The sequence below is a fragment of the Chlorocebus sabaeus genome, chromosome 5 (assembly GCF_047675955.1).
Source record: "Chlorocebus sabaeus isolate Y175 chromosome 5, mChlSab1.0.hap1, whole genome shotgun sequence".
Lineage (NCBI taxonomy): Eukaryota > Metazoa > Chordata > Mammalia > Primates > Cercopithecidae > Chlorocebus > Chlorocebus sabaeus.
In genome coordinates this window covers 26,554,562-26,576,188 of record NC_132908.1, presented here as the reverse complement: position 1 = coordinate 26,576,188, position 21,627 = coordinate 26,554,562, and the positions used below count along the sequence as shown (strand labels likewise).

The following is a 21,627-nucleotide window of genomic DNA, read 5'->3' as shown; positions in this document are numbered from 1 at the left end:
ACCCGGAAGTAGGGAAAACCTCTGAGCATGTGATGGGGGAACCCGCTTGTGCTGTCACGTGATCCGACAGCCGGCCTCTGCAAAGTGCAGAACGTTCTGCTGCTCTTAAAGGTACAGGCCGCAGGGTCCCTGCTGTAGACGGGGCGGGGGCAGAGTGCGATGGGTGGGGCGTGATGGGTCGTAGGGCGCTCGAGATGGAGCCCCCAGCTTCCTTGATGGATCGCGGGGCGCGAGTGCCCCAGACAAGCCGGAGCTGGGACCGGCAATCGGGCGTTGATCCTTGTCGCCTGTCGCAGACCCTCATCCCTCCCGTGGGAGCCCCTTTTGGACACTCTGTGACCCTGGACCCTTGGGGGACCTGAACTTGATGCGATGGGAGGCTGTGCGGGCTCGCGGCGGCGCCTTTCGGATTCCGAGGGTGAGTAATCCGGCCCACCCTCTTGGAGCGACCACCTCTGGCTCGCAGCCCACCTGAGGGGAGTGAGAGCTGACTCGGCCCCAGGAGGACACGCATGGGGCCGTCGTGCGCCAGAGAGTGGGTGGGGGTCATGCCCTCTTCTCGCTCTCCCAGGTGAGGAGACCGTCCTGGAGCCACGGCTCCCTCTATTGGACCATCAGGGCGCGCATTGGAAGAACGCGGTGGGCTTCTGGTGAGTGGCCTGAGAGTTCAGCAAGTGACAATGGGGTGGGAAGAAGGAAGTGACAGGAGGAAAGGGGGAAGAAGGAGTTAAGCTGCGCAAAGGAGCTGAACCCACAAATATTTACTGAATCCACTGGTTTGCCCGGGGGCAGCATGTAAAATTTGCAAACTTCACTCCTTATCACCTTCGGGATTTAGCCAGATCCTCATACCATCTGTAGGATTATTTACTTTTTTCCTCCAACCAATTCAGCCTTAAAGTTTTTTAATGCACATGTTTTTTAAAAGAAAACTTTAAATCACAACTCCACATGGAAAACCAGCATTTTCCTAATGAACGTTTAAATAAATACATCACTACTAAAACTTTTATTTTTTAAATTTATTTTATCTTACTCGTTTTCTTTCTGAGACAGGGTCTTGCTCTGTTGCCCAGGTTGGAATGCAGTGAAGCAATCACAGCTCACTGCAGCCTAGAACTCCTGGGCTCAAGTGATCCTCCCACCTCAGCCTCCAGGTAGCTGTGACTACAGGCGTGCACCACCTCACCTGGCTAATTTTTTAATTTTTTTATAGAGATGGGGTCTCACTATGGGACCTGGGCTGGTCTCAAACTCGTGGCCTCAAGTGATCCTCCTACCTCAACCTTCCAAAGTACTGAGATTGCAAGCATGAGCCACCATGCCGGGCCTGAACCTTTTTTTCATTTAATTTTATTTTTGAGACAGAGTCTCACTCTGTCACCCAGGCTAGAGAGCAGGGGCATGATCTCGGCTCACCAAAACCTCCGCCTCCCAGGTTCAAGCGATTCTCCTGTCTCAGCCCCCTGAATAGCTGGGATTACAGGCACGCGTCACCAGACACAGCTAATTTTTTGTATTTTTAGTAGAGATGGGATTTCACCATGCTGGTCAGGCTGGTCCGGAACTCCTGACCTTAGGTGATCCGCTTGCCTCCACCTCCCACAGTGCTGGGATTATAGGTGTGAGCCACCGTGCCCCGCCCTGAAACTTTTTAAAAGGTCATCCATATACCTTCTAAAATCATACAAATACCAAGCCTCCGGAAATACTTCTAGCATTAACCTAAACATTGAGGACTTGGATCCTCCACCCACTTCCGGACTGGGTTAGAAGTGGCTTCCCATGTACTGTTTGGAAGAGTCACTTAACCTTTCTGACCCTGGTTCCTCTACAGTCAAATGGGAAGAGTAGTATTGTAGTTCTACTTCAAAGTCTTGTGAAAAGGCCCCTAATGAAATCTCTGGCACCAGACCCAGATTCCCTCCCATCACTGAGTGCAACTCTGGGAGATGAGAGTAAACAAACAGAACCCTTCCTGAATCCTAAAGGCCTTTGGTCTTATCTTAATTTGATCCGTATAGCATTCTGTTGGGGGGATAGTCAGGAGATAAATTTGTATCCCTATTTTGCACATGAGTAGACTGAGACTACTAAAGAGCAGACTTGGGGCTTGAACACAGTCCTTTCGGTTTCGAGCCCCAGGTTTTTGTTTCTGTTTTTTTTTTTTTTTGAGACAGAGTCTCAAAAAAGCAGAATCTTGGCTTACTGCAACCTCCGCCTCCCAATTCAGGCGATTCTTGTGCCTCACCCTCCGAAGTAGCTGGGATTACAGGCGTGAGCCACCACGCCCAACTGATTTTTGTATTTCCAGTAGAGACAGGATTTTGTCATGTTGGCCAGGATGATCTCGAACTCCTGGCCTCAAGTGATCTACTCGCCTCAGCCTCCCAAAGTGCTGGGATTACAGGTGTGAGCCACCGCGCCTGGCTTCCCCAGGATATATTTTATATATATATATATATATATATATATATATATATAAATTTTTTTTTTTTTTTTTTTTTTTTAACTGTACTGCAGTGCATCAGAGGATGAGAAATGCCCCAGGAACTGAGTCACAGTGGGAGCTCAGAGGAGAGAGTGGTCATGGAGAGCTTCTGGGAGAGGCCTGGGAGGCTGGAAGTGAATCCAGCTCTGTGATCCCAAAGCCCCTGTTTTCTTCCTTTTTTTTTTTTTGAGATGGAGTCTCACTCTTGTAACCCAGACTGGAGTGCAATGGCGCAATCTCGGCTCACTGCAAACTCTGCCTTTTGGGTTCAAGTGGTTCTCCTGCTGCAGCCTCCCGAGTAGCTAGGATTACAGGCATGTGCCACTTCTCCCGGCTAATTTCGTATTTTTTAGTAGAGACAGGGTTTCTCCATGATGGTCAGGCTGGTCTCGAACTCCCGACCTCAGGTGATCCGCCTACCTTGGCCCCTCAAAGTGCTGGGATTATAGATGTGAGCCACCGCACCTGGCCTCTTCCTTTTTATTTTTTATTTTTGTAACAGGGTCTTGCTCTGTCACCCAGGCTGGAGTGCAGTGGCATGATCACAGTTCACTGCAGCCTCTAACTCCTGGACTCAAGCAATCCTCCCACCTCAGCCACCCAAGTAGCTGGGACTACAGTTCGAGCCACCACACCTGGCTAATTTTTTAATTTTTTGTAGAGATGGGGGTCTCACTGTCTTGCCCAAGCACCAAAGCCTGTATTTCTGACCCCAACACTGAATGAAGATGGGATCTGGTGATAGAGGAAAAAAAAAAAGGGAGCTGATTGAAGGGCACAGGTAAGGGGAGGTTTGGCACAAAGGCTACAGATGGCTGCAGGATCAGGAGGGAGCTGAGACCTGTCCTGCTCCTTCCAGGCTGCTGGGCCTTTGCAACAACTTCTCTTATGTGGTGATGCTGAGTGCCGCCCATGACATCCTTAGCCATGAGAGGACATCGGGAAACCAGAGCCATGTAAGTGACTCTCTACCACCACTACTATGGTTAGTCCCTGTGGGAAGATGAGGGCATGGGACAGAGGCCTCCTTGAAAAACTCATGGAATGGGGTGGCCAAGGGATGGCACAAGGGGGGGTAAAGTTTCCAGTCTCTGGCTGGGCACAGTGGCTGACACCCATAATCCCAACAGTTTGGGAGGCTGAGGCAGGCGGATCACTTGAAGTCGGGAGTTCGAGACCAACCTGGCCAACATGGTGAAACTCCAACTCTACTAAAAATACAAAAACTAGCTGGGTGTGGTGGCACACACCTGTAGTCTGAGCTACTCAAGAGGCTGAGGCAGAAGAATTGCTTGAAGCCAGGAGGCAGAGGTTGCAATGAGCCAAGATCACACCACTGCACTCTAACTTGGGCAACAGAGTGAGACTCCATCTCAAAAAAAAAAAGCTCTTGAATGTGTTATCTAAACAAAGTCCATTTACGGGGCTATCTGTGGCCTGTGGTCTAGTAGGGTGAGACTCATATGGAAACCCCCTCTTCATTGTGCATGCAGAGACACTGAGGTCCTGAGAGGTCAGTCACTGCTGACCCAAAGCCATCCTTCAATTGAAGGCAGAGCTGGGATGGGAGCTGGCTCTGTGTGTCTATCCCTCTGCTTCCAGGGTGAAAGACACTGTTTTCTTCCATCAGGTGGACCCAGGCCCAGCGCCCATCCCCCACAACAGCTCATCACGATTTGACTGCAACTCTGTCTCTACAGCTGTGCGTACTAATCTCACCTGGTCCTCTCCTGACCCAGGCCCCTGGGTCTATAGACCCCACTCCCAGCCCTTCACTACCCAACTGGGACTGTCATGATTAAAACAGTTGAGACCTGGGCTGGGCGCATTGGCTCACACCTGTAATCCCGGCACTTTGGGAGACCAAGGTGGGAGGATCACTTGAGCCTAGGAGTTTGAGACCAGCCTGGGCAGTATAGTGAGACCCCATCTTAAGGAAAAAGAGAAAAAAAAGGGTATATGTAATAATCGAGACCTTAATATAATTTCTGAGGCTGAGGCGGGCAGATCACTTGAGGCCAGGAGTTCAAGACCAGCCTGGCCAACATGGTGAAACCCCATCTGTACTAAAAATACAAAAATTAGCCAGGTGTGGTGGTGCATGCCTGTAATCCCAGCTACTTGGGAGGCTAAGGCGGGAGAGTCACTTGAACCCAGGAGGTGGAGGTTGTAGTGAGCTAAGATCGAGTCACTACACTCCAGCCTGGGTGGCAGAGTGAGACTCAATCTCACAAAACAAAACAAAAAAAAAAAAAAAATATATATATATATATATATATATAAAGTTTCTGAGCCCTTTCTGTATGTAGCATATATTAGCTCGTTTAATCCACACAGCAGTCCTGTGAGCTAGGCGCTATGATATCCCCATTTTCCAGATGAGGAAACTGAAGCTGATATAATATAAACTCTTGACACACAGCTAAGGAGTGGCAGAGCTGAGACTTGAACCCAGGTGTGCCTGACCCCAGAGCCTGTGTTTGTAGCAGGCCAGCTCCTACCTCTCCTTGGCCACGTGGTTGGGAGGGTTGTCCCCTGGAACCTCTGGGGTCTCACTCCTTTCTCCTGTCCCAGGCCGTGCTGCTGGCAGACATCCTCCCCACGCTCGTCATCAAATTGTTGGCTCCTCTTGGCCTTCACCTGCTGCCCTACAGGTCTGGGTGGGAGTAGCAGGAGGCAGGGCAGGCAGGACCTGAGAATGGGGAGGCTGGGAGGGCTGAGATGCTGAGAGTAGAAACTGACCTTCCTTCTCTCTTCCGTTCTGGCCCCCTCAGCCCCCGGGTTCTTGTCAGTGGGATTTGTGCTGCTGGAAGCTTCGTCCTGGTTGCCTTTTCTCATTCTGTGGGGACCAGCCTGTGTGGTGAGTGTGCGGTTCTGTGTCAGATGGGGGTCCCTGAGGAACCGCATCAGAGCATTTGTGGGAAGAGTCTCCCCAGCCTCCCAGAGGAAAGAGATTCATTCTGTCACCGTCAGTAGGAGATGGGATACTGCGACAATTTGAAGGGGTAGGCAGTGGAGGAGATGGGAAAAAATGGATGAATTAGACGGAGATTGAGGTGAACAAAGTCAAGACTCTGTGATGGGCCGGGCACGTTGACTCATACCTATAATCCCAGCATTTTGGAAAGCCGAGGCGGGCGGATAACCTGAGGTCAGGAGTTCGAAACCAGCGCCTGGCCAACATGGAGAAACCCTGTCTCTACCAAAAATACAAAAATTAGCTGGGTATGGTGGCACAAGCTTGTAATCCCAGCTACTCAGGAGGCTGAGACAGGAGAATCTCTTGAACCTGGGAGGCAGAGGTTGCAGTGAGCCAAGATCATGCCACTGTACTCCAGCCTGGGTGACAGGGCGAGACTCCATCTCCAAAAAGAAAAGAAAATTTAAAAAAAGGACTGATGGAGGGGCAGAGCCATCAAGGTTGCATGTCTGCTCCTGGTCTGATAGCTGGGTGGATGGAGGTGCCACTCTCCATGAAGGGACACACAGGGGCAGGGGGCTCTGCTTCAGACCTGGAACCTGGCCTGTACGTGAGATCTGTTGGAGCCTCTATGAGGTGATATGGAGGAGGCCATGGCCAGACACCTTAGGGGCCTGGGCGATGTGGCAAGGCGAGGTGTTACCACCCCGTTGCTTGTCCTCCCCCCAGGTGTGGTCTTGGCTAGCATCTCATCAGGCCTCGGGGAGGTCACCTTCCTCTCCCTCACTGCCTTCTACCCCAGGTAAGCAGATGGAGCAGGGAATGTGGGGAACGGCTGTCACATGGTCGGCCTTGGTCCTCCTGAATGTTCCTTTGTTCTCCTTCCCAGGGCTGTGATCTCCTGGTGGTCCTCAGGGACTGGAGGAGCTGGGCTGCTGGGGGCCCTGTCCTACCTGGGCCTCACCCAGGCTGGCCTCTCCCCCCAGCAGACCCTGCTCTCCATGCTGGGTATCCCTGCCCTGCTGCTGGCCAGGTGAGTTGCCCTGAACTGGGAGGGAGAGGGGTCCAAGGAGAGAAAACTTGGCCATGGCCAAGTGTGGTGGCTCATGCCTGTAATCCCAGCACTTTGGGAGGCCGAGGAGGGCGGATCGCCTAAGGTCAGGAAACCAGCCTGGCCAACATGGTGAAACCCCGGCTCTACTAAAAATATAAAAATTAGCCAGGTGTGTTGGCAGGTGCCTGTAGTCCCAACTACTCAGGAGGCTGAGGCAGGAGGATCACTTGAACCCTGGAGGCAGTGGTGGCAGTGAGCCGAGATCTCACCATTGCACTCCAGCCCGGGCGACAGAGTAAGACTCTGTCTCAGGAAAAAAAAAAAAAGAAAGAAAACTTGATTATGATTGCAACCTTCAAGTCCCTGCCTTGCTCTGAAGGGAGGTGGAATCTGGACTCTGATACCCCAGGTGTGAGTCCTGGAGCTGCCACTTTTTAGCTGTGCGGTGTTGAACAAGTTACTCCACCTCTCTGCACCCTCAGTTTCCCCATATCTCAAATGGCAGTCATTCTTGCTTTCCTGGGAGGTGATGAGGGTAATGCATTCAGCACAGTGTGGTTCCCAAGGTGATTAGAAGTAGGATGAGGGTGGACTTTGATTAGATCTTTTTTTTTTTGAGACGAAGTCTTGTTCTGTCACTCAGGCTGGAGTACAGTGGCTGGTGTGATCTCAGCTCACTGCAACCTCGGTCTCCCGGGCTCTGGTGATTCTCCTGCCTCAACCTCCCAAGTAGCTGGGACTACAGGCCCATGCCACTATGCCTGGCTAATTTTTTATATTTTTAGTAGACACAGGTTTCACTGTGTTGGCCAGGCTGGTCTTGAACTCCTGACCTCAAGTGATCCGCCTGCCTTGGCCTCTCGTAATGCTGGGAATATAGGCATGAGCCACCGTGCCTGGCCTGATATAGTTCTTGTATTTTTATGCATATTAGGAAGCACTTTGGCCAGGCATGGTGGCGGGGTGAAGCCCGTCTCTACTAAAAATACAAAAATTAGCCAGGCTTAGTGGCGCTTACCTGTAGTCCCAGCTACTCGGGAGACTGAGGCAGAAGAATCGCCAGGAGGCAGAGGTTGCAGTGAGCCGAGATCATGCCACTGCACTCCAGGCTGGGCAGCAGAGCAAGACTCATCTCAAAAAAAAACAAAAAAAAAAAGGAAACACTTTGAACTAGCCAATCACACCTGACCCTTCACAAGATTAGTGCTTAGGACAAGTCCAGGTAGAAAAAGTGAGTCCATTTAAAGGAAAATATTAAGTAAATATATATATATATATATATATACAGGAGGAATGTGGATATGGCAAATAACATGAAGCCAGAACCTAAGTGATTGAAATCGAGGAAGTTCTGGCCTAGCACAGAGTGAACGTATAATTAATGGGAACTAGAGCAACCATTAGAGTAATAATGGCCAGAAAACAGAACTGACTCGCTTGGTATGAGCCAGCAGTCCAAACGAGGGCCTGCTGAGCATAGTGGCTCATGGCTGTAATCCCAGTGCTTTAGTAGACTGAACCTGGAGGACCACTAGAGGTGAGAAATTTGAGACCAGCCTGGGCAACAAAGCGAGATTCTATTTATACAAAAAATGGAAAATATGAGGCGGGCTTGGTGGCACATGCCTGTAGTCCCAGCTACTTGGGAGGCTGAGGCACGAGGATTGCTTGAGCCTGGGAGGTCGAGGCTGCAGTGAGCTATGATTGCACCACTGCATTCCAGCCTGGGTGATGGAGAAAGACCCTGTCTCTGAAAAAAAATCACAACAAAATAAAGGCCCATGAATAGGAACAACAAGGAGATAAATTCAGCTCCAAAGAAGGAAGCCTTTGTCTACAATTGGGGCTCTCCAGGACAGTGTAGGTGCCTTAGAGGCAGTGAGCTACCGGTCTTTGGAAGTGTTCAAAGGCAGAGGTGTTCCTGGGAAAAGAGTGGCCTAGACAGTCCCTGGGGACCTTCCCAGCCAGTAGGGTTCTCTGACCCTGCCTTCATCCTACTCCTAGCTATTTCTTGTTGCTCACATCTCCTGAGGCCCAGGACCCTGGAGGGGAAGAAGAGGCAGAGAACTCAGCCCGGCAGCCCCTCATAAGAACCGAGACTCCGGGGTCGAAGCCAGGTAGGAGACACAGACCCTTAGAGAGGTCACTTTCTCTCTGGGTTTGGCCTTTTCCTCTCTGCAATGGACACAGTTATGAGGGGAAAGAGAGTGAGTGTACTGATTATGGGAAAAACCTTTGTCTATTTGAGAAATACTTGTTGAGGCCCAGCACAGAGGCTCACGCCTGTAATATCCCAGCACTTTGGGAGGCTGAGGCAGGAGGATCTCTTGAGCTCAGGAGTTTGAGTCCAGCCTGGGCAACAGAGCAAGACCCTGTCATAAAAAAGAAAAGAAAGAAAGAAAAGAAAGGGAGGGAGGAAGAGGTATTAATTGAGTACTTACCATGTGCCAGGCATTCCAATCACAAGTGCTGAGGTCCTGCAGTGGGGATAAGCTGGGATGTTCTAGCTCAAGTGATCCTTTGGAAGTGTTCAAAGGGATAAGCTTGAACCCAGGAGGCGGAGGTTGCAGTGAGTTGAGATCACACCACTGCACTCCTGCCTGGGCAACTGAGTGAGACTCTGTCTCAAAAAATAAAAACAATTTAAAAAGAGACATGAAGAGGTCTCACCTGGTTAGCTTTATTTTTTTCATCATGGTAAAAAGTATGTATATTACTCGAAGTTTACCATTTTATTATTTTTTTTTATCTTATTTTATTTTTTTGAGATGGAGTTTCACTCTTGTTGCCCAGGCTGGAGTGCGATGGCGCAATCTCAGCTCACTGCAACCTCTGCCTTCCGGGTTCAAGTGATTCTCCCACCTCAGCCACCTGAGTAGCTGGGATTACAGGCACCCGCCACCACACACGGCTAATTTTTGTATTTTTAGTAGAGATGGGGTTTCTCCATGTTGGCCAGGGTGATCTTGAACTCCTGACCTCAGGTGATCCGCCCGCCTCAGCCTCCCAAATTGCTGGGATTACAAGCGTGAGCCACTGCGCCCAGCCATTTTAACAAATTTTAACATTTTAACAATTCTTAAAATTTGTTACATCCAATCCAGTGGCATGTAAGTCACTTCCCACTGTTGCGTGGTCTAGTTAATTCTGTCACACCGGCGCCTCTTTGCCGAGTCTTCAGTGTGAAAACTTCATCTGCCCTTCTCTCTCTGTTCCCCTGCAGGCTCCAGCTCCAGCCTCTCCCTTCGGGAAAGGTGGACAGTGTTCAAGGTTCGGATGATGGCTGGGGTGTGTCCCCGTGGGAGTTGCTCACCTCCGGGCCCCCCACTTATATCTTCTGCCTTTTCCAGGGTCTGCTGTGGTACATTGTCCCCTTGGTCGTGGTTTACTTTGCCGAATATTTCATCAACCAGGGACTTGTGAGTGAGGGGTGCTGGGAGGGGTGTGGAGGTGGTGACTGGGGCTGGGACCCACACAGCCCCGTCCATCTCCCCTGTCTGGTCTTTGCTGCAGTTTGAACTCCTCTTTTTCCGGAACACTTCCCTGAGTCACGCTCAGCAATACCGCTGGTAAGAGGAGCGAGGGCGGTGGGCTGGGAGGGCGCCGTAGTGATGGGGCTGCCCTGCTCAGTAGGGACCCGGGGGAGTGGGATGGTCCCTGGAGGAGCCTCCTCTCCTACTCCCTACCCTAACCTCAGGTACCAGATGTTGTACCAGGCAGGCGTCTTTGCCTCCCGCTCTTCTCTCCGCTGCTGTCACATCCGTTTCACCTGGGCCCTGGCCCTGCTGCAGGTACCAAACCCCTGCCCCTCACTCCGTTCCCACCTTGGCTCCCAGCTTCCCCAAACTCCCCTGCTTCCCACTATCAGTAGGAAGTGTAGTTTTTTTTGTTTGTTTGTTTGTTTTTTGAGACAGAGTCTCACTCTGTCGTCCAGGCTGGAGTGCAGTGGTGCAATCTTGGCTCACTGCAACCTCTGCCTCCCGGATTCAAGTGATTCTCCTGCCTCAGTCTCCCGAGTAGCTGGGATTACAGGCGCCTACCTCCATACCTGCTAATTTTTATATTTTTAGTAGAGGTGGGGTTTTGCCATATTTGCTGGTCTTGAACTCCTGACCTCAGGTGATGTGCTGGCCTCAGCCTCCTCAAATGCTGGGATTACAGGGAAGTGGAAATTGTACACTATCATTTCTTAGCACAGGGAACCGAAGTCCAGCAGGGCTCCATGTAAAATGTATAGCCTCAGGAGCCAAGCAAAACCGAGCTTCAGTCCTCAGCCACTGAGTGACTTAGGGCAGGTCTCAGAACCACCCTGAGCCACAATTTCCTCATGTATAAATTGGGTGTGGCCAATACCTATTTTTCAGAGTAATTGTAAGAAATAGAGATGAAAGAAAGAATGGAAGAACAAGGTTTTGTATTGTGTATGTGTGCGTGCGTGTGTGTGTGTGTGTGTGTGTGTGTTTGTTTTAAGCCGTGTGGTGATTGGGGTGGGCCAGGTGGCTCATACCTGTAATCCCAGCACTTTGGGAGGCTGAAGCAGGTGGATCATTTGAGCCTGGTAGTTCAAGTCCAGTCTGGGCAACATGGCAAAATCACATCTCTACAAAAATTAGCCAGGCGTGGTGGTGCACACCTGTAGTCTAGGAAGCTGAGGTGGGAGGATCACTTGAGCCTATGAGGTCAATGCTGTGGTGAACCAAGGTCATGCCTCTGCACTCCAGCCTAGGCAACAGAGCAAGACCCTGTCTCCCAAAAACAGAAAAAAGAAAGAAAGAAAAAGTCAGGACCTTCCTCTGTCGCCCAGGCTGGAGTACAGTGGCATGATCATAGGTCACTTACCTCATGCAAAGAGACAAGCTTTCAAATAATGTTTCTAACTATAAGAAAATGTACAGTTCCTTTATTCTAGATAGTTAATTATAATAGAATTGGTGACTTTGTAGTCAATGGGTTATTTATCTTAAGGGTGGTGAGCAAATTCCACTGCCCTTGGTAAACAGTAGTTTACAGCTTTAAGGGCACAAACACCCTTCCTTACAACAGTCTAATAAAAGGAGTTTCATATAACCAGTATTCATTGTTTCAAGGTTACAAATCCACAGTCCCTGGAGGTAACTGTTACAATAAACTGTCAACTGTGACAGGAAAGTCCTCTGCCCTTGAAATTTAGGAACTCCGCCAGTGGTGGTTCACACCTGTAATCCCAGCACTTTGGGAGCCAGAGGTAGACGAATCACCTGAGGTCAGGAGTTCGAGACCAGTCTGGCCAACACAGTGAAACCCCGTCTCTACTAAAAATACAAAAATTAGTCGGGCGTGGTAGCACCTGTCTGTCATCCCGGCTACTTGCTAGGCTGAGGCAGAAGAATTGCTTGAACCTGGGAGATGGAGGTTGCAGTGAGCTGAGATCGCACCACTGCACTCCAGCCTGGGCCACACAGAGCAAGACTCCATCTCCAAAAGAAAAGAAAGAAAACCTTAGGAATTCAATTCTGTGATAGCAAAATACAGAAATAGAGATTATATTTTAGGCCAGGTGTTGTGACTCACACCTGTAATCCCAATGCTTTTGGAGGCTAGGGTGGGGGAATGACTTGAAGCCAGGAGCTTGAGACCAGACTGGGCAACATAGTGAGACCCCCATCTCTTAAAAAAAACAAAAAACAAAAACCGGCGGGAGAATTGCTAGAGCCCAGGAGTTTGAGAGAGCAGCCTGGGTAACGTCATGAGACCCCATCTCTACAAAAAACAACAGGGTGTGGTGACATTCACCTGTAATCCCAGCTACTTGGGAGGCTGAGGCAGGAGGATCGCTTTAGCCCAGGAGTTCCAGGCTGCAGTGAGCTGTAATCATGCTACTGTATCCCAGCCTGGGTGAGACCCTATCTCAAAAAAAAAAAAAGAAAAAAAATTACACTTTAATATTATGGCAAAAGCATGTAAATATCCTCCAACCTTCTGCCTTATTTATCTGAGCAGTGCTGCAAGCCCAGGGTTTGTACCCACAAAACCCCAGATTTATAACTTGGGGTGCTTCTAGATACCACTGAAATATGTAGCTTATGGTTTTAAGCTACATGTTTTTAGCTATAATTTTTTTTCTTTTTTGAGATAAAGTCTCGCTCCATTGCCCAGGCTAGAATGCAGTGGTGCAATCTTGGCTCACTGCAACCTCTGCCTCCCACATTCAAGCAATTCTCAAGCCTCAGCCTTGCGAGTAGCTGGGATTACAGGTGCACGCCACCACGCCCGGATAATTTTTTGTTTTGTTTTGTTTTGTTTTTTAGAGACAGAGTTTCGCTCTTGTTGCTCACGCTGGAGTGCAATGGCGTGATCTCAGCTCACTGCAACCTCCGCCTCTGGGATTCAAGCGATTCTCCTGCCTCAGCCTCCTGAGTAGCTGGGATTACAGGCATGTGCCACCACACCTGGCTAATTTTTGTATTTTTTAGTAGAGATGGGATTTCGCCATGTTGGCTAGGCTGGTCTTGAACTCCTGACCTCAGGTGATCTACCCACCTTGGCCTCCCAAAGTGCTGGGATTACCGGCGTGAGCCACCACACCTGGCTAGGGGTGTGTCCTTTTTAATGCTCAGCTTTAAGTCCACCTCAGATTTAATGAATTAGGACCTCTAGGGTAAGCCCTGCTTGGGGCATTTGTACCTAGATCCCCAGGCGATGTTTACGTGTACGAAAAGTATGAAGCGCCAGGAGGTGGCCTACACACTGCCCAAGAGGCAACGTGGCATGGTCAGGGCTAGGAGAATGGCACCTCCCTGAGAGACTGGGATACAGAGGTGGGACCTACACCCTGGGGTGGGGATCAAGGAGGCTTCCTCGCCAAGTGCGGTGGCTCCTGCCTATAATCCCAGCACTTTGGGAGGCTGAGGCAGAGGGGCAGCAACTGCTTGAGGCCAGGAGTTCAAGCCCAGCTGAATAGGATGCCTGCCTACTCCCACCTTGTTTTACCATGGTGAACCAGCGGTTTTTCAAACGGGCAATTTTGTTGCCCAGGGGATGTTTGGCAATGTCTGCAGGCATTCTTTGGTTGTTACAACTAAGGGATGCTATGGGCATCTAGCGGGCAGAGGCCAGGGATGCTGCTAAATGCACTGCTGTACGCAGGACAGCCCTCACCACACAGAGCGACCAGCACCAAATGCCAAGAGTGCTGCAATTGAGAAATCCTGGTTTCGATGGTCCCACTTCCTTTAGGAAGCCTCTGGGTTTTTTTTGTTTTGTTTTGTTTTGTTTTTGTTTTTGTTTTTGTTTTGAGACGGAGTCTGGCTCTGTCGCCCAGGCTGGAGTGCAGTGGCCGGATCTCAGCTCACTGCAAGCTCCGCCTCCCGGGTTTACGCCATTCTCCTGCCTCAGCCTCCCGAGTAGCTGGGACTACAGGCGCCGCCACCACGCCCGGCTAGTTTTTTGTATTTTTTAGTAGAGACGGGGTTTCACAGTGTTAGCCAGGATGGTCTCGATCTCCTGACCTCGTGATCCGCCCGTCTCGGCCTCCCAAAGTGCTGGGATTACAGGCTTGAGCCACCGCGCCCGGCCAGGAAGCCTCTGGTTTTGTTTGTTTGTTTGTTTGTTTGTTGAGACAAGATCTTGCTCTGTCACCCAGGCTGGAGTACAGTGACACAGTCATAGCTTACTGCAGCCTCCACCTCCTGGGTTCAAGCAATTCTGCTCAGACTCCCGAGTAGCTGGGACTACAGGTGCATGCCACCACGCTCAACTAATTTTTAAATTTTTTATAGAGACAGAGTTTTGTTATGTTGCCCAGGCTGGTCTCAAACTCCTGGCCTCAAGTGATCGTCCCACCTCGGTCTCCCAATGTGCTGGTATTACCTGCATGAGCCACCGCACCAGGCTGAGGTTGGGATTTTGGTTTTTTTTTTTTTTTGAGATGGAGTCTCTCTCTGTTGCCCAGGCTGGAGTGCAGTGGTGCAATCTTGGCTCACTGCAGCCTCTGCCTCCCAGGTTCAAGCGATTCTCCTGCCTCAGCCTCCCAAGTAGCTGGGACTACAGGACCACTACACCCAGCTAATTTTTGTATTTTTAGTTGAGATGAGGTTTTACCATGTTTAGCAGAGACCAGGCCAGGCTGGTCTCGAAATCCTGACCTCAGGTGATCCGCCTGCCTCAGCCTTCCAAAGTGCTGGGGATTACAGGTGTGAGCCACCACCCTGGGCTGGTGTTAAGATTTTATCTAGGCCTGGCAGCCCTCTCCTTCACCAGTATCTCCTAGAACCAAGGGCCCCTGGAGGAGAGGTCCCCTCTCCCTCCCTGCCCCACCCTGGGCCCAGGCTCAACCTCTCCCTCTGCTCACAGTGCCTCAACCTGGCATTCCTGCTGGCGGACGTGTGGTTCGGCTTTCTGCCAAGCATCTACTTCGTCTTCCTGATCATTCTGTATGAGGGGCTCCTGGGAGGCGCAGCCTATGTGAACACCTTCCACAACATCGCCCTGGAGGTCAGCACCCGCCGGGCAAGGGCTGTGGGTGGCCTGTCCAGGGACACCCAGGGCAGGGATGTCTGGGACTGAAGCCTCACCCCTGCTCTCTGCCCTCCCAGACCAGTGATGAGCACCGGGAGTTTGCAATGGCGGCCACCTGCATCTCTGACACGCTGGGGATCTCCCTGTCGGGGCTCCTGGCTTTGCCTCTGCACGACTTCCTGTGCCAGCTCTCCTGATACTCGGGATCCTTGGGACGCAGGTCACACTCACCTGTGGGCAGAGGGGCAGGTCACATACCCAGGCCCACCCTAGAGCCCCTCCACAAACTGTGCTCCTGGCCTTTCCAGCAGGGCTGGGAGTAGGGAAGGGCTGAGACCTTGTTCCCCTTGCAGGGGGGCTAGCCATTGTCTCCCGCTCAGGGAGCTTCTTCCTGGCATCATGCCCTCTGAATAAATGCTGATTTTATCCATGGACTTCTTGTGCTGTTTTTGTCTCTAAAAAGAAAATATTTTTATTATGAAAGTAATACATGACCACTTTCCTATATATAGACAGCATCAAGAAAGTATGTCAGCAGATTCCTCTCTTTTTGTTTGTTTGTTTTGTTTTTTTTTTTGTTTTGTTTGACAAGAGTCTCGCTCTGTTACCCAGGCTGGAGTGCAATGGTGCGATCTTGGCTCATTGCAGCCTCCACTTCCCGGTTCAAGCAATTCTCCTGCCTCAGCCTCCCGAGTAGCTGGGACTATAGCTGTGCACCACCACGTCCGGCCAGTTTTTATATTTTTAGTACAGATGGTGTTTTGCCATGTTGGCCAGGCTGGTCTCAAACTCAAACTCATGACCTCAGGTGATCCATCCGCCTTGGCCTCCCAAAGAGCTGGGATTACAGGTGTGAGCCACTGTGCCTGGCCTCTGCCATTTTTAGGCCTTATGTATTCATTCATTCATGCATTCATTGTATGGTACAATCTATAAACAATCATGTTGGACATTCTTTCCAGCATGAAAGTTTCCAGAGAAGTGGAAAGAATTGTGCAGTGAATCACCCTGAGTGTGCACTACCAGGTTCTATGTTAACATTTTGTTACAGTTGCTTTATCATGTAGTCCAGCCCCCATCAAATCTATCCTCTCACTGTTCCATCACACCCTGCTGAGGCATTTTATTTTTTATATTTTTTTTTATTTTTAGAGACAGGGTTGCACTCTGTCACCCAGGCTGAAGTGCAGTGGCACAGTCATGGCTCACTGTGGCCTGGACCTCCTAGACTCAAACAATCCTCACACCTTGGCCTCCCAAGTAGCTGGGACTACAAGTGCACACCAAGGCCAGGTAATTTTTTTTTTTGTAGAGATGCGATCTTCCTATGTTACCCAGGCTGATCTTGAACTCCTGAGTTCAAGCAATCCTGCCTCTGCCTCCCAAAGTACTGAGATTACAAGCATGAGCCACTGCTCCTGGCCTATAGTCCTCTTATTAGGTACAGCTTATATACACAGTAAAAAGTATAAATTGTTACATATTTTTACAGTAAACAGAGTCTGGGACAGGCGCCATGGCTCACGCCTATAATCCCAGCACTTTGGGAGGCCAAGGCGGGCACAGGTGGATCACCTGAGGTCAGGAGTTTGAGACCAACCTGGACAATGTGACAAAACCCTGTCTCCACTAAAAATATAAAAAATTATCCAGGTGTGGTGGCATGCACCTGTAGTCCCAGCTACTTGGAAGGCTGAGGCACAAGAATTGCTTGATCCTAGGAGGCAGAGGTTGTGGTGAGCTGAAATTTCGCCACTGCACTCCAGCCTGGGTGACAGAGCAAGACTCTCTCAAAAAGAAAGAAAACTGAGTCTGGCTTAGTGTTTCTCATACTTCATTGTTGCCCTTTCTAATATATTTACCGTATTTGAACCTAACAGTACTTTTATTTACTTAATAGTTTTCATTAAAGCAACTAACCTTTAATATAAATTCAGTTATTTTAAAGGGAAGCATCATTATTAAAATCATGAGTTTGAGGTGATATATATGTATTTTCTACTATACTTTAAATAGTTATGTAACTATTGGAGTTTAAAATGAACATACAAGTTCCCCCTAAGGCTACTCCATCACGATCAGTGATGTTTGTGGACCCAGATCTAGGAAATGCTGACCCACTGGTTAATAGCATGGGCTTTGAGGGCAGAAGGAACTGACTTTCAGGTGCCAACCCTGCCATTCACTAGCTGTATGACCTTGAGCAAGTCACTTCACCTTGCTGCACCTCAGTTTCCTGATCTCTCCAATGGGATAATAATAGCACCAGCACTTCATAAGGTGCTTTTGGAAACTACATGAGATCATGTCAACACCCAATAAACATCAGCTCTGATCATGCTATGATATGACTCCTGCCTCTCACCTTTGCATTGTATTATACCCATGTTTCTCAAACCTTAGTGTGCACTGGAGGCCTTGTTTTTGTTTTTGTTTTTGTTTTCTTGGAGGCCAAGAGTCTTGCTCTGTCACCCAGGCTGGAGTACAGTGGCATGATCATGGCTCACTGCAGCCTCAACCTCCTGGGCTCAAGGGATCCTCCTGCCTCAGTCTCCTGAGAGTATCTAAGACTGCAGGCACGCACCACCATACCTGGCTAATTTTTATATTTTTGGTAGAGATGGGGTTTCACCATGTTGTCCAGGCTGGTCTTGTACTCCAGAGCTCAAGTGATCCACCCACTTTGACCTCCCAAAGTGCCAGGATTACAAGTGTGAGCCACTGCGCCCGGCCCTGCCTGGCTAATTTTTAAATGTTTTCTGTAGAGACGAGGTCTTGCTATGTTGCTGAGGCTGGACTGGAACTACTGGCCTCAAGCAATCCACCTGCCTCAGCCTCCCAAAGAGCTGGGATTATTATTCATGAGCCACCACACCCAGCCACAGTGTTTTATTTATCCATTTGTTAGTTGATGGATATTTGGGTTTCAATTTTTTGACTTACTATGAATCATGCTGCTATAAATGTTCGTATAAAGTTTTTGTGTGGACACATGTTTTCCATTTCTCTTGGATAATATCAAGGAGTGGAATTGCTGGGTCGATGGTAATTTTGTTTGATCCTTTGAGGAACTACCCTACTGTTTCCCAAGTGACTGCAATTTTACATTCCACTGGCAGTGTAGGAGGACTCTAATTTATCCATGTCCCCACCAATACTTGCTCTTTTCCATTTTTTTTCCACTGCAACCTCCGCCTCCCTGGTTCAAGCGATTCCCCTGCCCTTTTTTTTTTTTTTCTTTTTGAGACAGTCTGCTCTGTTGCCCAGGCTGGAGTGCAGTGGTGTTATCTTGGCTCACTGCAACCTCAGTCTCCCGAGTTCAAGTGATTCTCCCACCTTAGCCTCCCAAGTAGCTGGGATTACAGGCATGCGCCACTACACCCGGCTAATTCTTGTTTTTTGTTTTTTCAGATGAAGTCTTGCTCTGTCGCCAGGCTGGAGTGCAGTGGCACAATCTCTGCTCACTGCAGCCTCTGCTCCCGGGTTCAAGCTACTCTCTTGCCTCAGCCTCCCAAGTAGCTGGGATTACAGGCGCCCACCACCACACCCGGCTAATTTTTGTATTTTTTATGGAGATGGGATTTCGCCATGTTGGCCAGGCTGGTCTCCAACTCCTAAACTTAGATGATCCATCGTCCTCGGCCTCCCAGAGTGCTGGGATTACAGGCATGAGCCACCGTGCCCAGCCTCTTTTCTGTTTTTTTGTTTTGTTTTGTTTTGTTTTGGTTGGCTGGTTTGGGTTTCATTATCGCCTTTCTAGTGAGTGTAAAGTGGTATCTCATTGTGGTTTTGATTTGCATGTCCCTGGTGACTAACGATGCTGAGCATCTTTCCATGTCCTTATTGACCGTACGTATAGTTCTTTGAGAAATGTCTACTCAGATCTTTGCCCATTTTTAAATGGGATTGTTTGTCTTTTTTTATTGAAGAGCCAGAGATCTGAAGTCTTTTTGAGTTGTGAGATTTCTTCATATATTCTAGACAGAAGTCCTTTATAAGATACATGATTTGCAAATATTTTCTCCCATTCTGTATTGTCTTTTTACTTTTTTGATATTGTCTTTTGGTACAGAAAGACACTTATTGTGATGAAGTCCAATTTATCTATTTTTTTGTTTGGTTGCTTGTGCTTCTGGTAACATACCTAAGTGGGAGCCAGGTGCAGTGGCTCATGCCTGTAATCCCAGCACTTTGGGAGGCCAAGGTGGGAGGTTTGCTTGAGACCAGGAGTTCGAGACCAGCATGAGCAACATAGCAAGGTTCCATCTCTGTAAAACATTTAAAAAATTATAAAATGAGGCTGGATGTGGTGGCTCACACCTATAATCCCAGCATTCTGGGAGGCAAGAGGACAACTTGGGCCAGGAGTTTAAGACCAGTCTGGGCAACATGACAAAAACCTGTCTCTACCAAAAAATAAAATAATAATAATAATAATAATTATCCAGGCAAGGTATGCCTGTAGTCCCAGCTACTTAAGAGGCTGAGGCAGGAGAATTGCTTGAGCCTGAAAGGTGGAGCTTGCTTTGAGCTGAGATTGAACCATTGCACTCCAGCCTGGGTGACAGGAATGAAACCCTGTCTCAAAAAATAAAATTAAATAAAATTAAATAAAATTAAATTAAATTAAATAAGCTGGGTGTTGTGCTGCATACCTGTACTCCCAGTTACTCAGGAGGCTGAAGTGGAAGGATCACTTGGGCCCAGGAATTCGAGGCTGCAATGAGCTATGACCATACCAATGCACCCCAACCTGGGCACAGAGAAAGACCCTATCTCTTAAAAAACAAAGAGGGGCCAGGCACAGTGGCTCACACCTGTAATCCCAGCACTTTGGGAGGCCAAAGCAGACGGATCACGAGGTCAGGAGATCAAGACCATCCTAGCTAACACGGTGAAACCCTATCTCTACTAAAAATACAACAAATTAGCCAGGTGTGGTGGCAGGTGCCTGTAGTCCCAGCTACTTGGGAGGCTGAGGCAGGAGAATGGTGTGAACCTGGGAGGCAGACAGAGCGAGACTCCACCAAAAAAAACAAAACCAAAGAAACAAACCCCACACACATCTAAGAAACTGTTGCCAAATCCAAGGTCATGAGGATTTACTCCTATATTTTCTTTTTTCTTTCTTTCAGTGGGGTAGCACTGCCCCCTAGGGTCATTTTGGAAGCTTGTTTGTGGGGGCTTTGATCTCACTGTGAATGTGACAGTGTCCTTAAAGGGAGAGAGCAAAGCCATCCTGCCATGCACGGTATGGTCCTGGATGAAGAGAGATTCTTCTACGTTTTAGTGGTGTTTTTTTTTTTTTTTGAGACGGAGTCTCGCTCTGTCGCCCAGGCTGGAGTGCAGTGGCCGGATCTCAGCTCACTGCAAGCTCCGCCTCCTGGGTTTACGCCATTCTCCTACCTCAGCCTCCCAAGTAGCTGGGACTACAGGCGCCCGCCACCACGCCCAGCTAATATTTTGTATTTTTTAGTAGAGACAGGGTTTCACCGCGTTAGCCAGGATGGTCTCGATCTCCTGACCTCGTGATCCGCCCATCTCGGCCTCCCAAAGTGCTGGGATTATAGGCTTGAGCCACCATGCCCGGCTTTAGTGGTTTTTTAATATCCACCCCCGGACATCCAACAATATGTGCTAAGAATCTAACTTCATTTTACATTATATATGAACCAAAGTTTTTTTTTTTCTTTCAATATGGAGTCTTGCTCAGTCTCTCAAGCTGGAGTGCAATAGTGTGATCTCAGCTCACCTCAACCTCAGCCTCCCAGGTTCAAGCAATTCTCCTGCCCCTGCCTCTTGAATAGCTGGGATTACAGGCATGCACCACCACACCTGGCTAATTTTTGTATTTTTAGTAGGGAAGGGGGTTTCACCATGTTGGCCAGGCTGGTCTTGAACTCCTGACCTCAGGTGATCCACCCACCTCAGCCTCCCAAAGTGCTGGGATTACAGGCGTGAGCCACTGTGCCCAGTCTAAACTCAAAGTATTTCTTACTTGGTTTTAATATACATTGAATTTTTCAAGAATTCAACTATCACATATTAGTATGAACTAAATGTTTGTGTCCTCCTGCCAAATGCATATGTTGAAGCCCCAATGTGATAGTATTTGAAGGTGAGAAGGTGAGGCTCTTGGAAGGTAATTGGGGCTAGATTACGTCATGAGGGTGGGAGACTTCATGATGGTATTAATGCCCTTGCAGAAAGAGAACGAGACAAGTAATCTCTTTCTCCACCAAGTGGCGATACAGCAAGAAGGCAGCTGTCAGCAAACCAGGAACAGAGCCCTCACCAGACACCAAATCAATTTTGCCAGCACCTCGATCTTGGACTTCCCGCCTCCAGAACTGTGAAAAATAAATATTGTTTTTTAAGCCACCCTGTTTATGGTATTTTGTTATAGCAGCCTGAGCTGACTAAAATCTCAGGTCATTGAAGGAAGATGTATTTTGCTTCATTGGGATCTTTACCAAGAGTTATTTGCTGTACTTGGACAAGTCCTTTACTGAAGGCAACACACATAGTAAAATCCATTGCTTACCAGCTGCACTGCAGTGCCTCAGTCACCATGATTCTAAGTATAGAAATGGTAAGTATAGGCTAGGTGCAGTATCTCACGCCTGTAATTTCACCAGTTTGGGAGGCTGAGGCACTTGAGATCAG

The 21,627-nt window shown here is 48.9% G+C and overlaps 1 protein-coding gene across 5 annotated transcripts; it reads left to right on the top strand.

Annotated features, from left to right (window-relative positions):
- Position 1: 1 nt before the first annotated feature.
- On the top strand, positions 2–15,395 carry CLN3 (CLN3 lysosomal/endosomal transmembrane protein, battenin). Of its 5 annotated transcripts, XM_007989145.3 has the most exons (16): positions 2–111; positions 297–418; positions 572–650; positions 3,351–3,447; positions 4,122–4,193; positions 5,066–5,145; positions 5,266–5,351; positions 6,141–6,213; positions 6,301–6,444; positions 8,470–8,582; positions 9,689–9,735; positions 9,816–9,884; positions 9,979–10,034; positions 10,163–10,256; positions 14,797–14,937; positions 15,039–15,395. In XM_007989145.3, exons 2-16 carry the CDS (start codon positions 373–375, stop codon positions 15,156–15,158), a joined length of 1,317 nt encoding a protein of 438 aa, XP_007987336.2. In that variant the 5' UTR covers positions 2–111; positions 297–372; the 3' UTR covers positions 15,159–15,395. The 5 variants fall into 5 exon arrangements, with proteins under 5 accessions (XP_007987336.2, XP_072871370.1, XP_007987377.2 ...); XM_073015269.1 differs by lacking the exons at positions 3,351–3,447; positions 5,066–5,145; XM_007989186.3 differs by lacking the exons at positions 2–111; positions 5,066–5,145 and having other exon boundaries at positions 129–418.
- Positions 15,396–21,627: the final 6,232 nt, after the last annotated feature.

Coding starts and splice junctions, on each gene's coding strand:
- CLN3 (XM_007989145.3), top strand. CDS start 373: ATGGGAGGCTGTGCGGGCTCGCGGCGGCGCCTTTCGGATTCCGAGG. Junction 651..3,350: donor AAGAACGCGGTGGGCTTCTG/GTGAGTGGCCTG, acceptor TGCTCCTTCCAG/GCTGCTGGGCCTTTGCAACA. Junction 5,352..6,140: donor TGTGGGGACCAGCCTGTGTG/GTGAGTGTGCGG, acceptor TCCTCCCCCCAG/GTGTGGTCTTGGCTAGCATC.